Source organism: Convolutriloba macropyga, chromosome 1 (assembly GCF_964194025.1).
Source record: "Convolutriloba macropyga chromosome 1, txConMacr16.3, whole genome shotgun sequence".
NCBI classification, from domain to species: Eukaryota; Metazoa; Xenacoelomorpha; order Acoela; family Convolutidae; genus Convolutriloba; species Convolutriloba macropyga.
The window spans coordinates 64242033-64260408 of NC_134468.1; the positions used below are offsets into that span (position 1 = coordinate 64242033).

An 18376-nucleotide genomic window follows, 5' to 3' on the forward strand; every position below is an offset into this window, starting at 1 on the left:
TGAAACCGAGCAGTCAAACGTCTTTCAACATTTGTTAGGTTTCTCAACTAAATTTAGCACATATTTAAACACAAAGAACTTGGCTGTATGAACGCAGGCTCAATGACGACCTGAATTTTGTGATTCTAGTCTCAAAATTTATGAAGAAATTCTGAAACAAAAACAGTTGTAAAAACATCACGCAGAGCAACTTGAATATCCAAGCATGCGAAAACACTCAAGAGCAATAACCTCAGCATAATCGAGGGAACTTTAAAATTTTTAATAACTAATCAAAAATAATAATGTTTTATTGACATAACTGCAAGGCATTAGGAAACGGGGATCATTTCTATTTGCCCCCCCCCCCCCCCCCCCCCCCCAGGTTGAGTGGCTGCATATTATTTCCACCCCCCAAACGCACGTGCAAAATTTTACTATGTAATCGTCATTACTATGTAAACCGATAATTTCTTGAGAAACGACACAAAAAATGCACAACATAGTTGGAAGATTGCCAGAAAAAAGCCGCAATAGCTTCGTAGATCGGCAGTCTCAAAAAGATTAAAAAAGAAAAAGACCAAAAAAAATTTATAAAACGCTGTGATATTATGTTTCGCTTAAGTACCTGAATAACTTGATGCTACTTCTAATAGCTAATTTCAAATAACCTTCAATTAGAGGGACAAACACTCAATTGACCCTATCTCTTTGAACTAAAGTAAAAAAAACTCAATTTCAGAGTGAGGAAGTCACTTTTGAGAGCGAGGTAAGTCACGTGTGACTAAAAACTTACTCACGCCAATGAACAAAAAAGCTCCCACCACTTAAAGAGAAAAGTAACATCACTCACGCAATTTAGTTAAAATTGCATGAGCGAATGAACAAAAAGCAGATTGCAGATTAGAAGTGATTCCGACGTCATATGGTCGTAACAAAAATCTTGACGAAAGAAAAAAAACGAAGGTCAATAATAGCCTCAGCTATCGCTTCGCTGCCATTGAAAAGTATCTACACATTTTCAATACAAAAGGTTTCAAGTGATTACATTGGCACCAATAGTTATATAAAGAAAGATTCAAATCGATACAATTAACCATCTTCAGAAAGCGTTTATAATCTGCAAAAAGTTATATAAAGGGGCAAACGAAACAAAAACAGAAATTTAAATGAAATAACTGAACATCTTACAAAACTTTGCTCAAATGCCCTGAGAATTGTTTTGAATCCGCTGAATTCGGGGAAACACACATATTTCGAAAATTGTAATCTCAACAAATAGTAAATCAAATTGATTTCCAGGGCTAGATCAGTTTATTGCATTTCGTTGATTCACATCACCAAAGATTTCAATATACGTAAAAACATAACATAACAGAAGAAGTAATAACGAGCAGGGCGTACGAGGCAATCAAAAACTCAAGGACACACGAGGCAATCAATATCAGAGATTTTTGCAAAAAATCAAAAGTACTTACCCGACTGTTTAAACTTAGAGCAATTCATCAGTAGAATTACAACTGAATTATTATTGTACACGTGGTATATATCCACGATTCCTCAATGTACTTTACTTGACGATTCATGGATAATTTTTTTGCATGAAAATTTTTATAGTTGGTAAATTTATGTTTTACAAAATTAATAGTTCACAAATGCTCTATGATTTAAAGTACTTGAAGTAATCATTATGAAAAAGCAGATGTCAATAATCGTTGGTATATAAACTAAGTCAACATGACGAAGAGTCTAAAAGGGATATAAGTGCGCGTGAGATAACAGCAAAGATTTACAAAGGACCATCACTGCCCTGAAATAAGAAACTAAGAAGAAAACCCACACGACTTAGGAACTGCCTCACAGATCAATTGAAACACTAAGTTGACTTTATTGAAGTTTTCTTGATTTAAAACTTAAAAACTTCCACAAAAATTGCTAACTTGATACACCTAGTCTTAATTCAAACTTAATTGGAATGAGTTTTTATCTTGAGATAGTTCCCACCACAGTTGGAACATCTCAAGGTAGCTCAAAGTAGATAAAACGATTCGAAAACAACTCAAAACAGGCAATAAAAATTTGCATTACTCTCCACTGAAATAGCGTTTTTGTTGTTGTAGCTGTCGCACACAGCTGCAATTCGCAGGTAATTTTGGCGGGATACAGGAGCTTATTGCCGTTTTTAACTGGCACCCTAGTTGAATTTGTATCCTAATAATAGGTATGTGTGACTACCTATCCACAACTTGATTGTGGTGCGGCAAACTTTCTGCATCTACGCTATGGTGAATGACAAGCGGTCCCCGGATTAGGGGACCAGGAGGGGTATCGTCAATATCAGGTGAAAGGGGCAAGGAAGGCGTATTATTCTGTGCAGTGTGGTCGTGTAGGACTGATAGTATTAAGTCCAGCCATTTGGCTACATCTACTGGCCTTTCCCATAGGTCAATCACTTTCAGGTCTGTGGAGCTCTTACTGCAGTTCTAAATGTGGTTTAGCTGGGGCAGTATCCAGTTCTCAGTTGTGCTAATCGGATACGTGCAATTCGTAGCAGCGTTTCTTCATCTGCTACCTTTGGATGAGGTATGCCAAGTTGCTTGCTGTCTTTGTTCAACTGAATATGGACCGTGTGTCGGTGGATACTTTTGAGCGCAATTTTATATTCTTTGCGAATTAATTGCCCTTTGTTGTTTGTGCGTTGTTCCACGCGGTCCCTAAAAGCATCATTTAGGGTCGCTCATGGGACGAAAACTGGTTGAAGATGTTCTTTTATGCTCAGCATAAAAGCTCTGATAAATGCCGGCTAGAAATTGCTCTGCTAACATTTATGGCTGGGCTATGACAGGCAGCATGTCACCCTAATTGTGTAAGTCCTGAGGGACTTTTTAACACGGCCAGTAATTGTGCGAAGAGCAATGTTTTGTTGCGTTTGCAGGTGGTTCCAGTTTGTATTGCTGATTGTGGAAGCCTAAATGGGAGCACCGCAGTTCAGGACGCTCCGACCGATAGCTTTGTAAGTCACTTAGAGTGTCTCTTTTGTGCAGCCCCAGTCGCTACCAGCGATCTTTTCCAGTATGTTATTGCGCTTTTGTAATTTCTCTTTGGTGCTTCTTACATGTTCTCCAAAAGAGCAATAATATCGAAGGTAACACCCAGTACTTTGACTTTGGACTTTACTGGTATTGGCGAATTGTTTATAGTGAGGTGTGGGTCAAATCTGGCCTCCTTGCTCCAGGTTGTTAACACAGTTGCACTTGAACACAGACTGCGAGAAATACCATTGTAAACAATTTGGCCGCTTCAAATGACAAATTAGATAAAAAAGAACAACTCTATTTAAATATTTAAAATCACCTTGTGACACTATTTTACTATAGTTTTGCGAAGCATAGTGATAATCAAAACGCTTCAAAGAATGTTTTAATGGCTTAATCACACACAGCCATAAAGTCAACCTGCCAATATTTCATACTGGTGATCTTCTGTATTTTTCCACACAGTGTCGTAATGTCAACCTGCCACAAAGAAAGGCCCAGTTGATTCGCATAAACCGTTTTTTCTTGAATCCTACAAACGACTCACCTCCGCCAATGACCTCTGATTCAGCTGCCTGTAACATTTTCAGTTTCTCCTCGTCCGTGAGTTGGTCAAATGGAAGATCCTTCCTGCTCCTCTCTATTTCCTGTAACTTGCGTCTCACCTTTGCAGCTGGCACGGCCGCAGCTCCTTCCTCGTCCTCATCTGGGGCACCACGCTTGAATTCAGGCTTGAAATGCAATATGTCACCCACATTCATAATACTATATCTGAAACACGTCATCATCCAGCCCATTCAAAGAGAGATTGAGTGGTGTAAAGCATGAGCAACTAAAGGCTATTTATTAAAGCGAGATTGAAAACGCCATACTTGTTGAAAAAAAAGGTCTTTCCCATTATAGCACCCCAGATTAGTGGTCAGATAACCTACACCCCCCCCCCCCTGCAATCATGGTAAATATACCATAATAGGGGGGGGGGGGGGCTATAATTTCATGGGGGGGGGGGGGGGGGGGAGGAGGAGGAGGCTATAATGGAAAGACCCAAAAAAAACCAATCGCATCTATTCTTCCAAAAACGGATATTTGTTTTTAAAAGGCTAATGAAATCAAAAATTTCGTTCGCATGTATTTGGGAGAACGGTATTGGCAATAATTACAAGAATGTAATCGCTTGTATCACGGGATCTATTCCATTTTTGCCTCAGTGACTTTCATGCCCCGGATCTATTCTGTCCCCCCCCCCCCCCCCCTCCCAGTGTTTTTTATGACCCCCAATTACAAATTATATGTTGTTATATAGCACATTACTATGTAAAAAAAATAGCACGTTGGGGGTCATAAAAAATTTATGCTCACTAAGCTGGGGGGGGGGGGGGGGACAGAATAAATCCCATGCTCCCAATAATAATTTATGTGTTGTTATATGGCACGATTGCATGTAAAAAATGCCGTTTGGGGGTCATATTCCCACTCATGTGAGGGGCCGAAACAGAATAGATCCCTATAACATCGTGCGATGTAGCACTGCAATTTGCACTGGAGATCTATATGCTATAAGCTCCGCTCTATGCCCACAAGCTGAGGGAGGGATGGGGGACGAAAAGGTAACATCCAATTTTGATTCTCTTCTATTAGAGCGTAGGGGCAATTCCAACGTCACAGAGAACCGTAGAAGGAACAAAAGACATTCTGACTTTGTTTGATCGCACGTGCATTGTTGGCTCACTTTCTATAAATCAGTTTTCAAATCTTCAGCTCAATAAGTCCGCATAATCAAATAGGTAAAAATTTGTGCATCTATTCTGTTTGCCCCCCCCCCCCCGCCCCAGCTTAGTGAGCATAAATTTTTTATGACCCCAGGCGCACGTGCTATTTTTTTACATAGTAACTGGGGGTCATAGAAACACTGGGGGGCCGAAACAGAATAGATCCAAATTTGTACTTCAGTATTAATCAATCATTATAGAGGACACTACTGAACTATGTCGGTGGACAATGGGAAGCAGACATTACGATTCAACACTGACACACCGAACAATGTAGTCACGTACGAGAGGAGCGAACAAGAGTCAATAACAGGTGCCAAAGGTCAGCAGTATGTAAGATATCAGCTCACGCTATAATGTTGCAATTTATTCGGTTTTGGTCCAAATAATTTAGTGAACGTGCCATTTTGACTGACAAAGTCACATATATTACAACATAAGGGTCTTTCCCCCATTATAACAACCCCACCTCAGCTTAGTGGTCTGTCTTATAATGTGTAGCCTCTCCAATCACGGTAAACACCATTATGGGAACAAGAATTTCATTGGGGGTTAGAATCGGAAAAATTCCAGCATAAACTAAGGCATAATTTGCCGCTAAGGTCATTAACAACTATAGGAGCAGAATAGATCCAAATGTCGGGGGTTTCCTCCAATACCCCCTCTCCTCCGAAAAATACCGTAAATCTACAATAATTTTAGTATGTGGAGCAGACTCGGAAAGGCAAATGCCCCCCCCCCCCGCTTAGTGGGTGCATCTTATTTGCACCCCTGGACGCACGTGCAATATTTTCTCGTAATGATTTGCTATGTAATGGCACGTACTGGGTGTGCATAACGTACTTGGGGCACAAACGGAAAAGATCCTAAAATGGAAGTGTATTGATAATCAGTTCTTATCAACACAGACTTAGACGGGGAAGTATACGTAAGCATCAAGCACCTCAAAGAAAAATCCCAAATTGACTCCAAAAATACAAACATTGACCCATCGACAATTGTAGGGTGGGGGTTCACCTGAAGCGTAAAACACTTGCAACACTACACTTGAGTCGACTGTTTGCTTTAATAAAACACCTTTTATGTTATGTGGATGGTTTCAGCAATGCAGACACACCACCACAATACACTAACTAACTAAGCTGTTCTATATATTGTAATTATCTAAACACTTCTAACATCTTCTGTAGTATGAAAAAGAGAATAACATTAGGTGACAGTGGTGGTGGTGGAGATTGTGTGAACAAGGATGACCAGAGATGCAACTATTGGCCGTGTCATGATGACGATGTATTCAGTGATATGGATGCATGCAGTGGATGTGAATGTTCAAACTGCCTGTACAGAGGTCGATGCAGTCATTCAGGTTATCACACAATTCCCAATAACACAATTGAAAATTTTCAAATCAAGATAGTTGGTTCTGTCAAATAACAGCAACCACCACCCCCCCCCCCCCCCAATGTTTGCAGATTTGCAACACGCTGGTACACCTGCTAAATTAGTACACAATGAGCAAGCCAATTACAGATCAGCAAAATGTATTCTTAAGGAGGGTACCTTTGGAAGATGTGTATTTAAGTATGTATTCTTAAGGTACCAGAACCTCTGTGCATGCATCAGAAACTTACACCCAAAAAAAATCTTAAAAATTTTTACAATAACTTGTTTCAACAGAATCCTGATGCGGCGTCGTATGAAAACGTTTACTGGAAAATTTCAATTTTATTCAATGAATACTCGATGATTTAATTCACGGGTATTTAAATTCGTATGACATACACACTAACACTACTTATATCAAGTATTTTGTTTCGCGATGTTCACGAACTTAAAACGCTCGATAAATTATTTGATTTTTTTAATCTTCAAAAATGTAAATTTAAAGTTAAAACCACAACAAAAACGTTTGGTTAAACATTTACATTTTCAAAATCGCCTCGTAAATATATGAATAGTTTGGTCTTGATACTTCAGTAGAAAAAATTCCTAAAGCCTCTTACTTGTCCATGTATTGGAACACGTTCATGCAGTTTGACCATTTCACTGCTTAGTTTATCCTTAAATTTATTTTCAGTTTTTTTTAGGATTTCAATTGGTAAATTATTCCAATTCCTAGAACAATTTCTCATCAGTTACCTGTCACTCCATTTAAATTGGCACTTATTCTTTGGAAAAAACTTGACAGTTCTGGAGTTTTTGGTGACTCGTACTTTCCAAAAAATCCCGAATGAGGAGTTTTTGGTTTCTCGACTGCTCTCTTTATATTGCGAGAGGAGGTCAAAAAATTTAAGAAGACAAACTTGTTTTTAATGAAAAGCTCTGATGTAAAATTTTGTCTTTAAATAATAGATCTCTTGCGCTGTCAAACTTTTTGCGCAGGTGGCACACTTTTATTCCCCAGTTTATTTGTCTACTAACTCTCTGAAGTGACATAACCGACAACGATTGGAAAAAATGCACTGAAATTGAGTTAGGACAAAACAAATGATTTAAAAAGACTAATTCTTGCTTTTAATGGTAGATGATGTCTTACTAAGTAAATTGACCTAATAGCAATTGCCAATTTTGTTAACGTTTTGTTTAGCTGTATGTCAAAATTTAGATTGTTATTAATTATTATACCTAAATAACGACAACTTGTTGGCTCTATGAAAATTCCATTATAGTGCAATTGTTCAATTTTTGATTCACCATTTATTAAAAAACCATAATTTCTGTTTAATCTCGGTTTAAAGTTAGCATATTCTACCTCATATAAGTGTCAGCACTCTTAAATAGATTGTTAATTTAGCAAAAGAGATTTTCATCGGATTTGGATTGACAAATAATGCATGCGTCATCTGCAAACTGTAAAACGTCCTCTTTTTTTCATTTTTCTGGGAAAAGAGATTGGTATTGCGTAAATTTTTAGTCATTCGACATTGCCTGTTAGATTGTACACTACCCTTGAATAGTGAGATGCACTGACACCTCGAATATTCATTTTTGACAGTGAGCGATGCAGCAGGCGACAGAACAATAGGACGATATGCACAACACCAGCACAACACGCCAGGTGGTAAAATTCTTTTGAGTATGAACAAACTGCAGAAGCATTTGAGCAGAATGGGATCTTTTGATGCTCAAGAGTGGCTGGAGAAGAACAAACGCTTCAATAGGAACGGCAGCTACAGAATATTCAACAAGAGTGAAGTGAGTTGAAGAGACTGTTCTATTATTTTCTATATTACAGAAAATAATGTCCGAACCAAAGATGCTAACCCAACCGACTAACCTCGGGCAAACTTCTCTCAAATGGCCAAAAAATGCCTTTGCACCACGATGTTAGGTTTTCTCAGCAGCTTCGGTGAACTATATACTCATGGACTAGCAGAGCTCTAATAGAGCTGATCGGTGACCTAATGATCTCCGGGCTTTAACTGTTTATCCCGTTTTTGAGGACGAAAAGTTAAAAGGGTCAGTCGAAAATTCGGTCAAGCAAAAAATCGCATGAAGGGCAGCAGGACTAGTATAATTGCTACAAACTTCATTCGACAGCAATCAAACATGCAGATAGGTTGTTGATGCCCCAGAAAAAAGAACTGGAAAATACAAAAAAAAAAAACAAAGAAAAAGTTAAGTTTATTCACAGATAGAGTCACAAGTGGAATGTTACTCAAGACATATTGATATTTAAAGGCAGGGGCAGTTGCAGATAAGCGTATTATGATCAGCGTTGCAATCGAATTTATTATTGTCCTTAAAATATAAAAACACTAAATAACATTTATTAAGTTTAAAAACAGCTCTGCGGTGTCTTAATAATGAAAATGACGGCATGATTTTTAGGTAAAGCAGAAGAAGCTGGCAGTGGAGCATTTCAAAACCACCTACCAACTGGAGTTTCGGGACTACGGGGAGATTGTGAGGAAGGCAACTAGGGCAGCCCAAAAAAGCAGTAGAAAGAACAATGGTGGCCACAACAGCACTCGTGCTGGTGGTGACGAGAATCAGAGACAGCGAAGTCGAAGCCAGAGCAACGGGACGATGGAGATCGACGCATCAGAAGATCAAGTAATTGACCACTCTTTTGACAGAATGTCACAGTCTATTTCCAGTGTCCAAGGAGTACCCGCAGCAGGTACGTGCCACACCCGCTCGCTAAATAATTTCGGTATACAATTTAAAACTACAATTGTAATAAAAATTGTTTAGGAAAACCTTCAGATAGACCGATACAGCCACGCAAGGAACCAGATTGTATCTGCTGCTGTGACGCATATCCTTATCCTCACCCAAACCATGAGTTCAATTTACAGCACAGTACCAAAAACAGTGTCAGTGCAATTAAAAAAAGCAAACGACAAACAAGATCATTACCAAAGCACGTTGAGCTCACTGGCTGTTACCCTGGAGGAATCCCGGGAAACGGTTTGTACATAAATTTCATTCATTTGATTACAACAATTTGTCACAAGTCACCTCATACCCCCTCGCATGGTAAAATAATTACACTACTTTCATATAAACTTAACCGACTGCCACCGGGTGCATTGGCCTCCAGAGTTCAGTAGGGGTATGGAGTGTGGACTGGGGAAGAGTTTTCATTGGTTAAGTGAGTGGGGTAGCAGGGTGGATAAACCTTTAAAAATCGCTCTTCACACTGTACACTAAGAGCTTAGTAAAAACTCTAAAGAGATGCTCAGCGACTCATCGAACACTCTGGAACAAAAACAGGAAAACAAAATTTGCATAAAAATCACACACGTCACTACATGTGACAATGTTCATTAGAAACCGTACCAATCGTCGTAGATTTTTCCGGACGTGAATAGACAACATCAACTAACTTGTTGTTAATAAATTTTGGATACACACTACGCTTAATTTAGTGATGTTCACTTAAAAATTATCTTTCAGAGCCTGAATTATTATTGGTTGTTCGATAGCACATTACAAAGTTCTACCCTATCACAGTAAAAAAAACGGGGTTAAAAACCATTTCCCTATATAGCGTCGGTTCTCAATTTTCAGCACTCACACAATTTAGAGAACACATTTTTAACGACAACGTAGAAGATGGAGCAGTGCAACTAGCATCATTTTTATATTATTTCGACTTAACAAGTTGAAAACTATCTTTAAAAAGTTCTCAGAGATTTTGAAGTCAACCTGATCACTCAAGGCCTGAGATTTGCGCTTTGCTAGCTAAGTGAATACCTATGTGAGACAAGGCATGAGTAAAACCTTAGGCAATAAATACATTATACAATACGTATAATAGGATCTTATAGATATGATCAGATAGCAGATAAAACTTGATTTTTTGAAAGCAACTACCAAAAATTTTACTGAAAGCTGTTATGCAATCAAATTTAGATTTGATCATAAACAATTAAAGAAAATTGCATATTTATGCCAACATTTTTTCAAAATGGGGGAAAATGTATGCGAGCCAGGTTGTTTCATCAGCCAATCTTTATTTTTTGTTTACGTATCCTAGAGAAAAAAGAGGGACACCACTTTGTAGACCTTAGAGACTAGTTTTGATTTTTCTGAAAAACCAATTTTGTTGATGAATGGAAAAGGCGAGTTGCTTAGGACATTGAAAGGAAAAGTTTTGGGGGTGGAGGATGATAAAACTATATTGATCATATATAAAACGAATGAAACAGCAGTTTTTTTACACTTTTCGTCAACTCCTCTTCTTAGGTCACACTATACTTTTATCGTTTTCTATTTCAACAGAATTTTGATTTAACCAAAGCCGAAAAGCTTATAGGAAATGGGAATCGAAAAGACATGGGATTAGGACATAGGAATCGAAAACAGACGATCATATAAAGAAAAAAAAACAATTTCCTTTAAGTTTGAGGACAAAATAAAGTTTCAGAACATTGTTGCCTTATAATTAGTTCCTCTCATTTTAATTGCTAGAAACCGTACCCTAAGGATCAACTGTGCTGCTCCGTATGTACAAGAAATCTATGGAAAACAGGTAAAACTATAAACTACTGAAATGGTAATTTCTCTGGCCTCTCGGTCAAACAAATTTATGTGAAAGTTGGGGCCTCTGTATCAGAAACCATTCGCTTCAGTGGCAAAGGCATGGGAATATTATTATATCTTCTTTTTTTTGTTAAAAGAAAGATCGAATGTTTTAAATTGTTTCAGGCACTTGTTTTTTTTATAAAATCTGTGGCCACTATCGCTCGACCTCATGTCCACCTCCCTTAATTGATTTGAAAAGTAGTTTAATTAAAAGGTCACAAAAGAGACCAAATATGCGATATTTCAGACGAGGAAAACAGAAAACATTCTGTTGAGAAAAGAAAAGTGGATTATTTCTATATTATACATGTTGATTAATCCTGATGCTAAAGGTATATTTAGGATTTTAGCACTCCTTTGGAGTCTAGCTGACCACCCAAATGACTCAGCAGAATTAATGTGCAAATTTGAAAACGATCAGCGATTAAACAGAAAAAACTCAAATCTGGAAAAAAATTAAGTAGAAAAGCAAACAATTGCGCAAACTGAAACTATACCTTTTAAGTCATCTGAACTTTAACTCTCTCTCTCATATTATTTGTTAATACGAAATAAAAGGAAAGAAATGGTTCTTCAAGGAGATTCAAAAACGTAACAGGAAGGTCAACCACTTGTAGAGAGAGCGAAAAACATTCTTTTCAAAATTTTCACTGCAAAGTTAAATTGACTTCGATGTTTATGCAGCTTCAATATTTTCAAGTAACAGTCCAATTTAATGGAAACTTAAATTTAAAGAAAGTTTAAAGAAAATTTAAAGAAAAAAATTTAAAGAAGTTTTTTATTTACTTTCACTTCAAAAAAAAAACAGGTAAAAATTATTGGTTGAGTTACAAAGAAGTTTTTACTACATTACTGTAACATACTGGCTTAAATCCAGTCCACCAGTAAAATGAGACCCTATGCGACTATGATTAGTAAAGTTGATCATATATGGGGAATTTGTTAAAAAAAACAGAATTAGTCAATTCAGAAACAAAAATAAGGAAGAAAATTATCTTTGCCAATATTGCAACCGACCTCTCAATTTATGCTTGGTTGACTTTAAAAATTACTTGTTTCTGTTGACTCAAAATTCATTGAATCATCAAAAAACAGAATCCCTTTCCTGAAAGAAAACAGAAATACAAAACTTTTATTTCAACAAGTATTTCAACATGAAAAATGTAACAAAATTTTAAATTCATACTAATTCGTCAAGTAACTATTGAATAGATGCTTAAGTTGTTCAACAAACAGTTGTTCCGACTAAACATCAAATGTAATGGAAATAACTTTCAACAGAGTTCTTACCAAAAGGAAAAAACTTGGCATAACCAATAGCTCCAATTTTTGATGATCGCTTGATTTTCTTTTTCTTTCTGCAAAAAATTTGCAACTGCATGTTGGGTCTAACCATTTGGTGAATATTCTCATCAGTGGGGCATATTTTAAATGAGATACAATTTAGACGAGAAAACAATCAGTCATTTATTTGTTTGCTACTTCCAGTGTGATCGGTTCACTTTTATTTTTCAAATTAATGTCGGTGTTCGTTAAAAAAATTACTTTCCGACTGATTGCTCTTTCTGACCGCCATTTTTCAGAGGAGCTGCTCTATTTTCCAAAATAATTGACAATGCATGTAATTTAATTTCTTAAAATCATATCGAAATGAGGATTGTGATTTTCTTCAGTTTTCATACAAGAAAAATTGTAATCAGGGTAGCTCCAAAAACTACTTTAAATTGAATTTTGCAAAACTGATAGTCGAGAGAGCTTTTCCTCTCAAAATAAAAGAAAACAGTTTCTCAAATTTGAGCCTAATGTTGTAAAATTCTGTGCTACGCACAGTCCCGCACGAGCCGTCTGTTTAAATACGATGTAACGGCGACAAAAACATCAATCTTCGTAATATTTTCTGGCTATGAGCTGACAATTAGCTCACTCATTTGAATCAGATTACAGGACATGTATTTTTCAATTCCATCTACGGGGAAAACAAATGCGTACATCATCGATCCACTCAAAGCCAGGTTAAAACCCCAAAATTGATCAAATTTCTCTATTTGACAGAAGATCAAAAGCAATACTACTTTGAATCACTTATCATGACGACTTACTTATCCGTATAAAAACTTCTAAGTTTTTTCTGTCTATCAGTAGATATTCTGGACCGAGCAGAGTACAGCAGACAAATCGATGCAGATATCAATGCGAATGTAGCTGTTGCTCGTGAAGAAAATAATGAGGGCAAACATTTGACAGCTCCAGTTCAAGCTAATATCTCAGACCCCTCTGTTCAAATTCCCAACGGTCTCACTCGCGCCAGAGAATATTTACAATCAGCAAACGGACAGAAACAGATCAACAATGTGCAATACTACACAGGGGAGTCACAGGGGTCATTTTTACGTAAACAGATACCTTCAGCACCCGCTTTCATTCACACAAATGACCGCGGCCTAAGCTACGCAAGTCCAACAAATCCCCATGGAGGTATTCACACAAGTCGCTGGACTTCAGACTTCAATGAAGCTCTTCCCATTAATAACAAACAACCAGTTGGAAGGGCTCCTATTCAGGTTCTATTTATGTGGCACTCCACTAATCCTCATGTTGATTATTCCAAGACGTGATAATTAGATGTTTCTAGAAAATCGAAAACAATACATTTTATAGATTCACGTGCATCATGAACAATGCGAAAACAGTGAAGACCATAGAAAGGTTCCCGTACTTGTCATTTGGAAGGCAAAACTTGCAAAATTTTCAATTTTAATTTTAAGAACCCGAGTCGGAAACAGAAGTTAACCTTGCAAGATTTTTTGGTCTCGTCTAGGGAAGTTATTTCGAATGAAGGTGATGACAGTCCATTTTCTCAGAGACGGGAAATTATTCCTCAATGAATTTTATCTATTGAAGATAATTAGAACAAATTTCTGAACATTTTTTGTTTAGGGTCTTCGATGGGCAGACCCAGTAAATCTAGTTGAGCGCAACTTTGAGCCCAAGACTGCAATATCCTGGACCTATCCAGTCAAGAAGCGCCAGAACACACAGCCGCATCGCAAGTCGAGTCACGTAGAGGTCGTGTATATGCAACCTTCGGTTAGGGTTGAAAATCACATCGCGCAGCCACTGACTGGGTTCAATTCAACCACATACGAAGATAAAAGCTCATTATACTTGAACACATCAAATTCACTTGAACTTTCACAACCTCAGGCTAATAATGCGGCGAAAAATCGATCATCAAGGGGCCAGGTAAGACGATACCACAATCTTATTTCAACAGGGATGATTTCTATCATTAGCTGATTTTATTGCACTCAGTCCATGCGCACACTTTTTTGTTACACTAAGTCTTGTAAATAGACCTCTTTACCAATTGCAAGTTCAGAGTCACTAGCTAGAGGCCTGCTTAACAGGCGGATTTTTAGATCAAATAAATTCTAGATTTTTTACCAAGACATTACCGTTGAATTGTGTGACATTTAAAGAACAAACTTGACCATTTGTAAACTCGTTAAGGTGAATTTGGCAGATTTGTTTGATCGATTTCAATTCCATTAGTGAATTTCTGTGTTGAGAACAAACAGTTAACTAATTTAGACTAATTGTTGTAATAAACTTAAGAGTTGCTGTTAAGTGGAAAGAAGCCATCTCGGCATTCATCACATCTGATTGCTGCCATTACCCATCGATCCCCGTACTCATATCCCCATAATCGCGCGCCAAGTCGGACAAGCACATTCATAGTGTTTTTTGAAACAATACTTTTTAGAACAATACTAACAACAAAAAAGACCTCACTATCTATTTCCTCTCACAAGCCAGCTATCGTCCAGAACAATGTTCAGTAATTGGTCAAACGGATTTTCCATAATAATAGTTATCTGAAAAAGCGTAGTCACCGTTGAAATTGAAAACATTTTAATTTTAAAGTGGCCACATAAAAGGCAATTATTAACCTATGCCGAAAAGAGCAGGCATATTTTTTGTTATCAGGTTAAAAAGAAAAAACCAAACAAAAGTTTCCAATAATTCCTCAACCCCTTTTCGTTTTGGGTTCTTCGAAAGTTTTGTTTAGCTTAATATCTTAGAAGACCTGATAGTCATCTATTGTACTACCCCTCAAGTTGGTAACTAAGATATAATCATGTGAATCGAACGTGAACACGGCAACCGGATTAAGAGCAAATGACACGCAGGCAAAAATCTTATAAACAAGGAAACGAAGATTCTAATGGCCGAGAATCCCAAAAATAATTCAAGTACAATACCCAGTACCATCTCCTCATTTCATTATTATGACTTCAAGCGAATGACAAGCAATTGCCAAGTGTGTTTGATTCCATTTTTGTATTGCAACCTAGACATAAATTTATACAATGAAGATTTCTTTAAGTGGACAGACTGCGAAATAGTCCCCGCCTCACAGGTACAACAGAATGTCTTAATCCAATTCAAAACCAAACGACAACTGACGAGACAAAGACGAGAATTAACAGCAGCAGCCATAAGTGTAGCCCCTACGGTATTATTTTGAGGAGGCCTTTTCTTTGGACACGACGGATGTAGACTCACAGAAGTCTCTGTAGCAGGAATTTCTGTCGCAAACCTAGCAATACATGCTCTTATAATACGAACAAGGAGGCTCTTTAATGTGCGTTTGCACATGATTTTCCGACCGAGCTCATCTACATTTTTGACTTAATTGTCAACCAAATGAAGCGATAACAAAAATAGATGTTTGAGTTTGAAAAAATTGTTACCAAACCTAACTACTTATTGAATTACATAATGTCATGCCTTATTACAGCGCTCACGAGATCTCCCATTGAAAAGACGACGAGAAAAAAATCAGATGAAACCTTAACTACAAAAATTTAGCCTTTTCTATCTGTACAGCAGATGGATGTTTCCCTTAATGATACTAGGTAACAATTCGAAAAACAGAAAAGAGGTTAAAATCAAAAATCAATCATTATTTTTTAAACCAAATAATTTCAAAAGTCTAAAAAATCTTTAGCTTATAACAAAATGATTCCTGATAAATTTACTAAGAAGTCAGTATGAAACCAATGAAAGCTGTCTTTGGTTAGACTAAGCCACAGGAACGGACTAAACACGCAGAAAATCTCAAAAAATTACGAGCAATTTGCAAAAACACAAATTATTGAAGCAATTTTGAAGCCATTAAAATCATTAGCCATTATCTGAACATTATGTACTTTTATGTCAGTTTTCATATATACTAATTCAGCTAAAATTAAACTGAAAGAATCAATAAGATCATTTGGGACACATTTGAAAACCACTCGGATCCGTTATTACCTGAATGTGCTAAAAGAAGAGAAAAAGAAACACAAATACACGCACAAAAATTTTTAGGAAAACGCATCTTGTCCACCAAATAAAACGTCAGTTGCGACATAATATCAACTTTGCAAAATCTTTTAAAATGTATAATATCGTAAACTTAAATACTATTCGCTATAAACTGACTGCTTCGGGAACATCATTCATTTAATCGGCAATTACAAGTTTTTGAGACCGGTCAGCATTTTACGGCTACCTAAAGAGTTAAAAAAAGGAAAAACAGCAAAATCAAAAAACAATTAAGCGACAAAAGAGTCAAAGCCTTTAAAGAATGAACTTTTCAGTAAATTTTTTCTATTCTCAGTTAATTTTTAAACAGCAATAGGATTGTTTTCATTGTTACAAAATGACTTGAAAAACAACAAATTTAAACAAATATATTAAAACCAAGAAGTTTTTTTAGAAAACCACTAGTATCAAAGCCATTAAATTCAAAAGCCTTCAATGAAATTGAATTATAACTCTTAGTTCTTCCTCGATGGGAGGGCAATGATATTTTTCATTCATAGGTCATCGATAACTCATCACAATATTTCGTATGGCAATGAAGAATACATTAGGACCACGAAATTCCCAAGAAAATCCATGGTATCAACGTCATAAAACTCAATATCTTTCAACGGAAGCCATTAAATACGCCTAGATGTGACGAAAAGAATATTTTGCATTCAAAAGTTATCAATAAGACATTACAACAAGTCATTGATTATGAAAATAGCAACAAATACAGGGAAAATCCAATAATTCAGTTGAAAAGTGCGAGAACGCGTCGAAGCCATTTAAACCATAAGCTTTTCTCTGAAAACTTTTTCTACGATCAATTGAACGTCTTCTATGAGCCAAAGGGAACTATCAATATTAGGACAATGTAATAGAATTTCGAAAGGAACCGAAATTACGAAAAAAAGTATAAATTTATTTAAAAAATTGAAATCTTGTGGCATTGAATCGTATAGCCAATATTTAAAAAATAAAACCGCCAACTACATAAACTTTTATTGAAGTACAAAGGAAACTGGTTCTGTCATTACTGAGACTTACTTGTTCACGAAAAAAAGCTTACGATTAATTTATGTTCAAAAAAATTTCTAAAAAATATTTTTTAAGTCTTAATAGCCTTCAAAGTTGAAAGCTTTCAACGGAAGTCAAAAAATAAGCTCAATTACGCCTCCATGTGAGGATAAAGATGTTAGTCATGCATAGGTAAGCAATAAGACATCACAATATGTCTTATGACTATGAAAAAAACAAATACAGGCAAAAACCAAAAATTCAGTAGAAAAGTGCAAGAAGAAAGTGTTGAAGACATTTAAACTAAGCTTTTTTCTCTGAAAACTTATCTATGATCCATTGAAGGTCTTCGTTAAAACAATGGGAGCCATCAATATTAGGATAACAGAATAAGATTTCAAATGGTGAAACGAAATGTCCAAAAATTAAAAAAAAAATTGAAATCTTGCGGCATCGAAGTCATATAACTAATAGTTAGAATATAAAACCGCTAAAGAGATTAATTTTGGTTGCAGTAGGAAGAAGGGTGGTCCTGTAATTACTGAGAGTGACTTACAGTTCAAAATAAGTTTATTATAAGTTAAAACTTAAAAAAAATCGAAGATTTATTTTCAAAGTCTTAACAGCCATTAGCTGTCCACTCAAAGCACTAGATAGGTTCACTTAATGCTAATTACGCAAACTATTTCACTTTAAGTCAACGATTTTATGCCATAGGATTCCAAAATTTAGTAAAAACTCGAAAAAATTGAAAATCAAAATTTCATTTAAAATTACGAAAACTGAGATACGAATCCAAATAAAGCATGAGCGATTCCTTGGAAGCGAATTTTTTGTTTATTGGGCTTCATTTGATTGTAAATGAGGTTTGCCATTAACGGAACCTCGATATGAAAAGTGACTAGTATCTAGATGACTTGAAAAAACATAGAAAATATGCAAAATTTTCTAAAAAAAGCCCTCAAAAAGAATTTGATTTTTTTAAAGTAGACTTCCCTATGAGACAAGAACTAGTCTTTCTATTGCCTTTGGACTATTAGGAACAGAAAACTGACGTGAAATGTAATCGTGACATGAAATGTAATTTTGAAATAAAATTTTCATAGAAAGAATGTTAATTCAAGAAAACTTACGGTAAAAGTGGACAAAAGTGAACCGAATATCCCGTGTTCACATGAAACTTTCAAC

General features: G+C 36.3%; 2 protein-coding genes across 5 annotated transcripts in view; one reads left to right on the plus strand and one right to left on the minus strand.

The window, feature by feature from the left end:
* LOC142341564 (beta-catenin-like protein 1) overlaps positions 1 to 14706 on the minus strand; it is a 130095-nt gene extending 115389 nt beyond the window's left edge. The window contains exons 1-2 of the mRNA XM_075392606.1: positions 14592 to 14706; positions 3562 to 3785 (exon numbers count right to left, since the gene is read on the minus strand). Coding sequence (XP_075248721.1) covers positions 3562 to 3775 — 214 coding nt within the window. The 5' untranslated portion in view covers positions 3776 to 3785; positions 14592 to 14706. The remainder of the gene's footprint in view (positions 1 to 3561; positions 3786 to 14591) is intronic.
* The window catches only part of LOC142341545 (uncharacterized), a 30251-nt gene continuing 16371 nt past the window's right edge, over positions 4497 to 18376 (plus strand). Inside the window, exons 1-8 of one of the 4 annotated variants that reach the window (XM_075392574.1) lie at positions 4497 to 4798; positions 4984 to 5105; positions 5997 to 6149; positions 7779 to 7978; positions 8615 to 8906; positions 8981 to 9196; positions 12959 to 13377; positions 13754 to 14059. In XM_075392574.1, the coding sequence (XP_075248689.1) occupies positions 5000 to 5105; positions 5997 to 6149; positions 7779 to 7978; positions 8615 to 8906; positions 8981 to 9196; positions 12959 to 13377; positions 13754 to 14059 (1692 nt within the window). In that variant the 5' untranslated portion in view covers positions 4497 to 4798; positions 4984 to 4999. Of the gene's footprint in view, positions 4799 to 4983; positions 5117 to 5996; positions 6150 to 7697; positions 7979 to 8614; positions 8907 to 8980; positions 9197 to 12955; positions 13378 to 13753; positions 14060 to 18376 lie in introns of those variants that run through there. The other 3 variants (XM_075392566.1, XM_075392583.1, XM_075392591.1) reach the window with 3 other exon arrangements.